General features: G+C 37.3%; 2 protein-coding genes across 2 annotated transcripts; one reads left to right on the forward strand and one right to left on the reverse strand.

The window, feature by feature from the left end:
• The first annotated feature begins 551 nt into the window (after nucleotides 1-551).
• LOC102581260 (transmembrane protein 234 homolog) lies at nucleotides 552-1,286 on the forward strand. Its single transcript, XM_006361420.2, has one exon. The coding sequence runs from the start codon at nucleotides 637-639 to the stop codon at nucleotides 1,033-1,035; it is 399 nt and encodes a 132-aa protein (XP_006361482.1). The 5' UTR covers nucleotides 552-636; the 3' UTR covers nucleotides 1,036-1,286.
• A 75-nt stretch (nucleotides 1,287-1,361) lies between these two features.
• LOC102581592 (ribonuclease H2 subunit A) lies at nucleotides 1,362-10,113 on the reverse strand. The gene is made up of 8 exons (XM_006361421.2): nucleotides 9,940-10,113; nucleotides 9,067-9,138; nucleotides 7,890-8,013; nucleotides 7,720-7,807; nucleotides 2,506-2,643; nucleotides 2,318-2,405; nucleotides 2,092-2,212; nucleotides 1,362-1,850 (listed from the first exon to the last, which is right to left on the reverse strand). The coding sequence occupies exons 1-8, from the start codon at nucleotides 10,022-10,024 to the stop codon at nucleotides 1,673-1,675; spliced, it is 894 nt and encodes a 297-aa protein (XP_006361483.1). The 5' UTR covers nucleotides 10,025-10,113; the 3' UTR covers nucleotides 1,362-1,672.
• Nucleotides 10,114-10,542: the final 429 nt, after the last annotated feature.

The raw sequence follows: 10,542 nt of genomic DNA on the forward strand, positions 1-10,542 counted from the left end.
GGTTGCAACTTTTCCAAATAGTTGTAACCTTTCCGATAAGGCACAATAAACATTTGTTCACACTACCCTTTGTTGTTTATAAATAGATAGATTCTTCTCATTTTAAAGCAACGAAAATTCTGAACCTCTTCTTCTTCTTTTTCGTTTTCACAATTAAATATTTGTGTACTTTGCTCATGTTGTGTGGCTCACTGACACCATTGCTTATGTTACAGACCCTAGTATGTATTTTTACAGTCATTAATTTATGCTTATGTTATTAAAGATAAATGATAAGATGTAAATTTTAATTTTCCTTTACATTATTAATGTTTGTTACTACGTAATCTTGTATGTAAGATAATATCGTGTTTAGTTTTAATGACTGATAGGTTTTAAGTATTATTTTATAAATTCTATGATAATAAATTCTCGCGCAAAGCGTGGGTAATTTTACTAGTTTTAAGATAATGAACTTGTTTAGTCAATAGTTAAAAATTAAAACTTGGGTGACATACGTTCAGAATATTGACAATGAACTTTTTAAAAATAAGGTTATTTAAAAATAAATAAATTATTACGGACAAATATTCAATTGAGATCCAATTAAAAAGAGAATTGCTCCCAAAATCCAAAATCACAAATTGAGGGGAAAAGATGATCGGAGAAGTGGAGAAGATGATAACAGTAGGCCTTGTTTGGGGAGCAACAAATGCCCTAATGCGAAAAGGGGCAATCAAATGGGACGAAACCATCAAATCTTTACCTCAACCAAACACACCCCAACACCCAGTCCTCACAACTCTACAAAATTGGCTCAAACTTCTGTTGATTTGGCAATATTCATTGCCATTTCTTCTAAATCTGTCTGCATCAGCTACTTTCTTTGCAATTCTAAGTGATACACCAATTTCTTTAGCTGTTCCTGTTACGAATGCCACAACTTTTGCTGCTACTGCTGTTTTTGGATTGATTCTTGGTGAAGAAACTCGTGTTGGTCTTGCTCTTTTTGGTACTTCTCTTATTGTTCTTGGTGTTTACATTTGTATTATGTAATCTTTTCAAATAAAGCTGGATCTGGATCTGATAGACAGGGAAGGATCTACAACTTTGGGTACGTGTGTTTTCGAAAATTCAGTAACTTTTGTGTAGATTCAGTATTTATTTAGAAATGTGTGTTGGAAATCATAATAACAAAGCAATAGATGTTGAACCTCTTTCGACTTCACCAAAGATTGATGTAATTCTGGCTCCACCACCAAAGATGTAAATATGAAACATTTCAATTTAAATGCATAACATCAGAATTCTTCAAATCAGGTGGAACTATCTTTTTGCATATGAGGAGTTATAAATCTAGAGGCAATGTAGGAAGACACATCAGACACTAATGATTGATACACATGAAATAACGCATAATTTAAGTGATTACATGAAAAACAAGACGATGAGCAGAAGATATTCTAGTTGCTGCAAGTACAAAAAACTGTGGGAGCCAGGGAGAACATGTATGGATAATCCTTAAAAGATGTTTATCATATTAATCGCGTTACAAATCTGGTAAACATTTTTTCGATCAGCTAGCAGGTATATAACTAACTAATCTAATCACCATCATGTTCTAGTTAATGCCAGATGAATTTGGTTTTGAAGCAACATTTCACATCCTATCAGTAAATGTGAATTGTGTACTTCAGAACTGTGAGAGGAGCTCAAGTTTACGAGCTTGGAAGAATTTGCAACGGCCTTTCCCATTTGACTCAATATCTTCACTTTTCCTTTTTACACCAATGAAACCAATATTAGTTAGCTTCACTTGCCGCTTACTAGCTCTTCCGTTGGGTTCATCTTCGTCATTAGCATCAGATTCCCTATGGAAATAACATGAAAAAGATCCAGATTAAACATTGATAGCAATATGATTTGATGTTTTGAACTTGCTTCCGGAAAAAAATTTATTAAGCTCTCACTCATTTCCATTTTCCAACTCTCTATTAAAACACGCCACACAAAAGGATTTGAGGTGAAAGTAAAACAACGAGATTTTGAGTACAAGGATCCAGCAGAATTTAGTAGAGTCAAATGTTTTATGGAGGTTAGTAATGGACTCACCATACTACTTCGACATTATCCTTGGAGTATGCATTACATGTTCCCCAGCTGAAACGGACCAAGGTTGGGAACCCAAAAACTGCATGTTTGTGATTATCCAGCCAAGCTTTTGTCTCAGGATCTACAGACAAAAATGGATGTCAAATTGCCCCTTCCATTTTGAGTAAGATGTTAGAATCTAGCAACATATAATCCCGATTTTAACTGAATGGAAGTTAAACACTACCTCCAGGATATCCAGATCCAAAGTTCCTTTGCATGTTCTCAGCAGTTTCATCAAGCACCCAATCCCGCAAGGCTCGGTCCCTAGTAACCTGAAAGATGGTTATAAATGACATTAAGAATAATGAATTCAGATTCTAATTTTACAAGGGAGATAAATAGAGCGAGACAAAGTGGCAGATGCCAAGTCACCTTTGCAACAATACTGGCTCCACTTACGACGGGGTAAAGACTGTCAGCTTTTTTTGCAACAACAAATTTGATTGCTGGAAATATTTCAGATAGCTTCACACTGTACTTTTCAGGATCACCAACAGTATCCACATAGACCTGAAAGGGATTCATTAATGCATTGCTTCTGAAAATGTCTAAAATAACTAGTGGAATAAATTATATAATTGATCTGTACTCCCTTCGTCCCAATTTAATTGATCTGTACTCCCTTCGTCCCAATTTAATTGATCTGTACTCCCTTCGTCCCAATTTAATTGATCTGTACTCCCTTCGTCCCAATTTAATTGATCTGTACTCCCTTCGTCCCAATTTAATTGATCTGTACTCCCTTCGTCCCAATTTAATTGATCTGTACTCCCTTCGTCCCAATTTAATTGATCTGTACTCCCTTCGTCCCAATTTAATTGATCTGTACTCCCTTCGTCCCAATTTAATTGATCTGTACTCCCTTCGTCCCAATTTAATTGATCTGTACTCCCTTCGTCCCAATTTAAGTGTCTTACTTTCCTTTTTGTTTTGTCCCAAAAAGAGTGGCTTCTTTCTATACTTAATAAGTTTTCCAATTCCAACAATCTACATGACAAGTTTAAGACTACAAGATTGAAAAACTAAACACATCTTTTATTTAAGATCACAAGATTCAATGGTCTCATTTCGTTTCTTAAACTCCATGCCAGTCAAACTAAGACACTTGAATTGGGACGGACGGAGTGAATGCTATCAGTTTCAGTATTTGAAAAGCCATCAAGTCTACTCTTTTCCTATTTGCTTTTTATGAAGTACACAGCCATTCAGGAATATGGGCAACGTATACCATATAGTATACTAACAAGACTAAAGGTATGAAATGTGATAACCAAAATCAAAGTAGTGGTCTGTGGCAGAGAGAACACGAGAAGCACATACCTATAGAGGAGAATGTTGAGTTCTGAATAGTATATTTAGAAAATGAGGTCTGACAAGTATATGTGGACAAAAGATATAGGACTCTAGGTTAAGCTTGGAGCTGCTGAGAACTAGGTAAGCTGCAAAAACTTTGGTCTGGTCTTAAATTTGACCCAAAAGAGTTCCATAGCGGCAGTATGTTATGAACATCAGAGCCTCACCTATCAGGTACAGAAAACTGACTAAAGGTTGAATTTCAGAAGTTGGTATGTTTGTTTGTCAATTAAGAAAAAGATAGCTTGTAGATATCTGGAGGCAGATTATGTCATAAATAGTCTGGTTAGAATAACTTCACCAATGTGAGCTATGCATAGTATAGTCGGTCTCAAACCCAGATAATGAACACACAAAAATAGTCCAATTATGATGAATCCTCTAAATGGGCTATGCAGGATTCCCATAGCTGAACTCAACTACTTTGGGGTTGTTCATCTAGCTGATTGATTGATATTTTGGTTAAAATAGCAAGGATAATTGAAGTATAGTTCCTGTAGCTGATTTATTTTAGTGATTCTTCTCTTAATAGTCACAGGAAGGGGTCTATCCTGTGAGACAAGAGAAAGCTTGATGTATGCCAACTAGAGAAAAAGGAACAGGAACCAGAAATCAGATTTACTCATTCTTCCTCCTTATTTTGTTACCCCACTGGTGGAGTGGTAGTAGATGCATACACATTTTCGGTAAAAACAGGGAGAAACTAAGTTAAACATACACCTATTAAAGGATCTGATATTAAGTTTCCCCTTTTGCCAAAAGAAAACATAAGCCATTGCAGAATTATATCAAAGTCAACCATCTCTAGAATAATCAAATCTACATAATTTTGCGCTGATACCAAGTTTGTCACGATCCAAAACGAGTCATGAGTGGCACCCACACTTAACCTTTTAGGCGGGTGATCCAACGAATGCAAACCCCAACTTATTTTTAGTTTTTCAACTTATGCACTACGACAATAATGCAGAAACTCAAATCTTATTAAAGTAAGAAATAAAAATCCTTTACAGTCTATTACATATCGTTTCCCAAAACCTGAAAGTCATCACATCAAAGACATCTAATCCCCAAATACTAAGTATGAGAGTATCAAAGAAACGATAATAAATGAATAAAATAGTTTGTGTCCGAAAACTAGGACATCATGCCATGACTGAGAGAATCCAACAAGAGCTAGAAGGAATAGCTCACTCTGGAATTTGATGTGCTGAAGACTGGCTAAAGCTGAGGGCAAGTCGAAGGTACACTCCACAAAAGTCACAAGGCAAGACCTATACACCTTCTCAACTAGCACAGACTCACCAATAGGAGTAGCAACACGAATAGGCATGTCAAGTAAGTCACAATGCAAATCAAGTCCATTAGCTAACGAGGAAGATACATAAGAAAAAACGTATCAAGGATCAAACAATAAGGAAGCCATGCGATTGCAGACCAGAAGAGTACCTGTGATAACAGCATCGGATGCCTTTGCCCTCCTGGAGAAAGCATAACAATGGGATCTATCGCTTGTCTGAACATTGCCATTGCCGGGCTGCGCTCTAGTAGTTACAACCCGGCGACCACTACGTCCTCCAGAATGACAATCTCTACCATAACCATCCCTGTCTCTAAATGTTGGGGCTCTGTAACCCTGATCATATCAAGCCTGACTCTGCCTCAAACAATATTTCCTGATATGCCCAACCTCACCACATCCATAACAAGGTTTGGAGTCGAGAGTAGGTGTCTTTGAAGACTGAAGACAACTACCAAACTCAGAAAAAAAGGTTGATTGGTATGTGACGGACCCTCAGCGAAAACCTGCAATGAAGATTGAATATGACGGGATGTTGTCACCTTGGTGAAGTCATTTGGCTTCACCCCCTCTACCAAACTCGCCCCCCTTACGAAACTTCTTGAATGTTATCACCTTGGTGAAGTCATTTGGCTTCACCCCTTCTACCTCTATCACAAAATCAACAACTTCCTAAAGAGATTTTGCAGAAGCAGCCACTTGTAAAGCTGGAATCCACAAATCTGACCTCAATCCCTTCATAAAGCGGTGAATCCGCTCTTGCTGACTGAAGCAAAGTTGATTAGCATAGCTGGATAAAGCACGAAATTTGGCCTCATACGCCGCAACAGAAATCTTTCCTTGCTCTATATTCAGGAGCTCATCTCTCCTCAAAGTCTGGGGTATATACTTCTCCATGAAGAAGCTAGAGAATGTTGCCCAAGTCATAGGTAATGCCTTTGCGCACTGAGCATGAGACCGCCATCACATTTTGGCATCTCCCCGTAACTGGTATGTCACAAACTCAACACCAAATCACTCCACTATATCCATTTTATGAAGCAACTCCTAAAAATCAACAAGGAAATCATAAGTATCTTTAGATTCAGTACCTTTGAAGACTGAATGTTTCAACTTTAAGAACTTAATAAAGAGATCATGTTGGTCACTAGTCATTATTGGCCCTGGAGTCAATTGGAAAACGTGCTTGTTTCTAAGGACGCATCCATGCAGGGATTCCAGCATCTTCTGCACCAACACCTCAGGTTCAGGGAGTACAACATGCAACTGTTGTGGCTCCCCGCATGGATACGTCCTTGGAAACAAAAACGTTTCCACAATTGACTACAGGGCCAATAATGACTAGTGACCAACATGATCTCTTTATTAAGTTCTTAAAGTTGAAACCTCCAGTCTTCAAGGGTATTAAATCTGAAGATGCTTATGATTTCATTGTTGATTGTCATGAGTTGCTTCATAAAATGGATATAGTGGAGCAATTTGGTGTTGAGTTTGTGATATACCAGTTCCAGGGAGACGTCAAAATGTGGTGGCAATCTCATGCCGAGTGCCGACCAACAAAGACATTACCTATGACTTGGGCCTCATTCTCTAGCTTTTTCATGGAGAAGTACATACCCTGGACTTTGAGGGACATGGGAGATGAGTTCCTGAATATAAGCAAGGAAAGATGTTTGTTGCTGCCTATGAGGCCAAATTTCGTGATTTATCTAGGTATGCTACTCAATTTGCTTCAGTCCATAAGAGCGAATTCGCCGCTTTGTAGAGGGGGTAAAGCTAGATGACTTCACCAAGGTGACAACGTTCAAAAAGTTCCGTAACGGAGGCGAGTTTAATGGTTCTTACTCCAGAGGGCAGAGTTCTGGGGTTATCCATCCCGTCTTATTCAATCTTCATTACAGGTTTCAGCTGAGGGTCCATCACATACCAATCAACCCTTTTCTAAGTTTGGTAGGTATCTTCAGTCGTCTTCGTCTTCAAAGAGATATAGATGTGGTGAGGTTGGACATATCAAGAAATATTGTTCGAACAGAGTCAGGCTCGGTATGATCAATGTTACAAAGCCCCAACAGTTAAGAGGTGTAGGAACGGTTTTGGTAGAGGTTGTCATTCTGGTGGACGTGGTGGTCACCAGTCCGACCGGGGTGGCGGGTAGGTTGGAACTACTAGAGTGCAGCCCGACAGGGGCAATGGTCAGACAAGCGAGCCCATTGTTATGCTTTCACCGGGAGTGCAGAGGCATCCAATGCTACTATCACAGGTACTCTTCTGGTCTACAATTGCATGGCTTCCATATTGTTTGATCTTGGATCCACTTTTTCTTATGTATCTTCCTTGTTAGCTAATGAACTTGATTTGCATTTTGACTTACTTGACATGTCTATTCGTGTTTCTACTCTTGTTGGTGAGTCTGTGCTAGTTGAGAAGGTGTATAGGTTTTGCCTTGTGACTTTGTAGAGTGCAGTGAGTGTACCAGTGACTTCGACTCACCCTCTGCTTTAGCCAGTCTCCAGCACATTAGATTCCACAGTGAGCTATTCCTTCTAGCTCGTGTTGGATTCTCTCGATCAAGGCATGATGTCATTAGTTTTCGGACACAAACTATTTTATTCATTTATTATGGTTTCTTTGATACTCTCAGACTTAGTATTTGGGATTAGATGTCCTTCATGTAATGACTTTCATGTTTTGGGAAACAATATGTAATAGACTCTAGAGGATTTTTATTTCTCACTTTAATAAGGTTTGAGTTTCCGCATTATTGTCGTAATACATAAGTTGAAAAACTAATATAAGTTGGGGTTTGCATTCGTTGGTTCGCCCACCTAAAAGATTAAGTGTGGTGCCACTCATGACTCGTTTTGGGTCGTGACAGCAACATACCCATCTTGAAGGGTAGAAAGTCTATTGAACTCAAAATAAGATAGTCTTACCTCAGTTAAAAGAACACCAAGCTCCAGTGTCTTCCTCACGAGGCCAATGGCAGAATTATGTGATATTTCATTAAGATTTATTTTGTTTCTGTCAAAAAGAAGAAAAGAGTACTCATGTGAAGAATTGATAAAATTGGAGTATGGTAAACCAAAGAGAGTTTTGTACAAACTTCTTTAACATTTTGGCTGAGAGATCTCTGGGATCTATCACATCAACAGCCCATCCGATGGATTTATTTGTCTTTAATTCCTCAAATAGTTCTTCCCTCTTCTCTTCTTTCAAAGTCTTCGAGTCTGTATAATATATCATCAAAAATAACTGAGTATGCATGAACCTGAAGAGAAATTTGCAACTTGTTATATGTAGAGAAAACAACATGATAGCTTATGCCAGTCATACAACATTTTTTTCTAACACATTTTAATCAGGATACATAGCTTTTTTTTGTTAAATTCACCCAGCTGAGGATTTTCCGTAAAAACTAAAATAATCAACTTGACACTTCAAAAAAGGCAGTCGCATAATTCTTCATGCAACAGCTCTATGTGGTTTCAATTTCTCACTTTCGCTGAAGTCGAGAGAAGTTAAACAAACCCCAGAAGTTTCAAGAAGCAATGAGAAAGGTTCAGTCGCTTATGTATAACAGGAACAAAATATGGGAATGAAGAGATCCGAATTAGGTAATTCAGAAAGAAAGAGACAACATTTTAGAAATGATCTTCATTGGTCATTCAAATGAAACAATGAATTTAGTTGGCTGACTACTATTCACTTTCATTCTTTAACCTTTTTTTTTCCCGTACAAGCCAATTCCCAAGCAGATCATAAGTTGACTACTTTCCATATAATAGAAAAGATTAGAAAATCAGACCCTACATCACCAAGAACGATAGTAGGCAACTCCAACATGCCAAAAAACAAATATAAACAACTAAAACATTGAATGCATCCTTAAAGAAGATACTCGAATCCAAATCCAACAAAAATCAAAGAGTGAAGGCGGAACAAACACGACAACAACAACAACAATTACACCTAAATCCAAAGTAATTGACGTAGACTATATGAAAATCTTAAATATCCATTCTGCTCTATTTGGACTTGAATCCTTTCCTATCTAACATCAAATCCCCGCACTGATAATAGATCAGGCCTAGGAGAGTACATCCTGACACAACATATTCAATATGTGAGGATTCATCATACATTGACTAATTTTACTCTGCTTCAAATCTAGCACAATTATCTATCCTCCTTTAGTTGGGTATTCAGACTGATAGTGTGAGCTAAGATAACAAAATAAAACTAAAATAATTCAAAAGAAGTACAAGTCTTTAATTAATTACCTGCAAACTGTAAGGTGGAAAGAGTCTTCTGGTATGAGCGTGCACAATACAGGCATCCATAGACCATTGGCCCTGTAAATCATATGAAAACATGCATACAGAGAGTTAAAACAGATACAAAGTGAATGCAGATGAACTACTTATCTTTTGTTTTGATAACCATGGTGTCCAGACAGTTCGGGCACACCTTAACTAATAAGGCGGGATATCCATTACCCTCACTAGCAACAAATACCAAGTAACTCCATCCACCAACGCCGAGACATTTGAAAGAAATCACCTTATTTTTGTCTTAGCTGGGATTTGAACATGTACTCACTACTTTCCATGCGGAACACTCCCTCCGCCCCAATTTAAATTTCTTACTTTACATTTTGGTTTGTCCCAAAAAGACAGTATCTTTCTATATTTAGTAAGTTTTCCAATTACAACATCCAACTAGACAAGTTTAACACAACAAGATTTAAAGGACTACACACATTTTCAATTTTAAATCACAACATTCAAAAGTCTCCTTTTATTTCTTAAATTCTGTGTCCAGTCGGTTGAGGAACTGACTAATTGCACAGCAATCCCCTGAAGTTCCCTGTTACACTTCAGCCCACACAATTTGTATTAATTAAGCAGTTAGTTAATTAGTTAGTTAGAATGAGCTGACTCTAAGCTCATTAACTCTCTATAATCAGTGCCTTCTACAGTTTTGAGAAAAGCTTTCACAAATATTCTCTACTTTGTGGCTTTCTTCTCCAATTAATCACATGTTAACACAGTCAAACTTCAATTGGGACGGAAAGAGTATAGAATAATGTGTAAAAATCCACCAAAATTACATAAATAGTAGATATGAACTCGTAATAATAAGGGGGAACGTACCTAAAACAGGACCGCGACCAGCTTCGTCAATACCCATGATACAAGGCTTCGACGCCCAAACTGGAAGCTGCCCCAAACTACCCATCTCCGATCTCCGATGTAGCCGGCCGCCGCTTCTGTTTACCGACGATCTGCTCACTTCCCGCCACAAAGTGCTAAATACTGAACACTACACTGCACTTCTGGAGTACTAATAATCCTTATGTTTGCAATAGTCACTTTTAGTCCTTCGTCAAATTTTTATCTGATTTTGTCCATAATTTTATGTATGGAATGTTTAATCATCATTTTATATATTTAATAGAAATAATAAATTCTATATAGAGAAGATGAGAAGAAGAATACTTTGTTTTGTTCGGTAAAAATATTATTGCAGCTAAATTAAAAATACGTTAACATATGGCATTGCAAGAAAAGAAAATTTTGTGCTATTGCACGTGAAATTGAGGTGATTAACCTCTAGATTTTAGCTGTAATAATATTTTTACTAAACAAAACAAGGTATTCTTCTTTTGGTCTTCTCTCAGATAGAGTTATTATTTCTACTAAATATATTGAAGGACGGTTAAACATCTTATACATAAATGGATAAAATCAATATTT

Source organism: Solanum tuberosum, unplaced genomic scaffold, assembly GCF_000226075.1.
Source record: "Solanum tuberosum cultivar DM 1-3 516 R44 unplaced genomic scaffold, SolTub_3.0 scf00354, whole genome shotgun sequence".
Classification (NCBI taxonomy): domain Eukaryota; kingdom Viridiplantae; phylum Streptophyta; class Magnoliopsida; order Solanales; family Solanaceae; genus Solanum; species Solanum tuberosum.

Coding starts and splice junctions, on each gene's coding strand:
- LOC102581592 (XM_006361421.2), bottom strand. CDS start 10,024: ATGGGTAGTTTGGGGCAGCTTCCAGTTTGGGCGTCGAAGCCTTGTATC. Junction 8,014..9,066: donor TTCCACCTTACAGTTTGCAG/GTAATTAATTAA, acceptor TATATTATACAG/ACTCGAAGACTTTGAAAGAA. Junction 1,851..2,091: donor GATAATGTCGAAGTAGTATG/GTGAGTCCATTA, acceptor TTATTTCCATAG/GGAATCTGATGCTAATGACG.
- LOC102581260 (XM_006361420.2), top strand. CDS start 637: ATGATCGGAGAAGTGGAGAAGATGATAACAGTAGGCCTTGTTTGGGGA.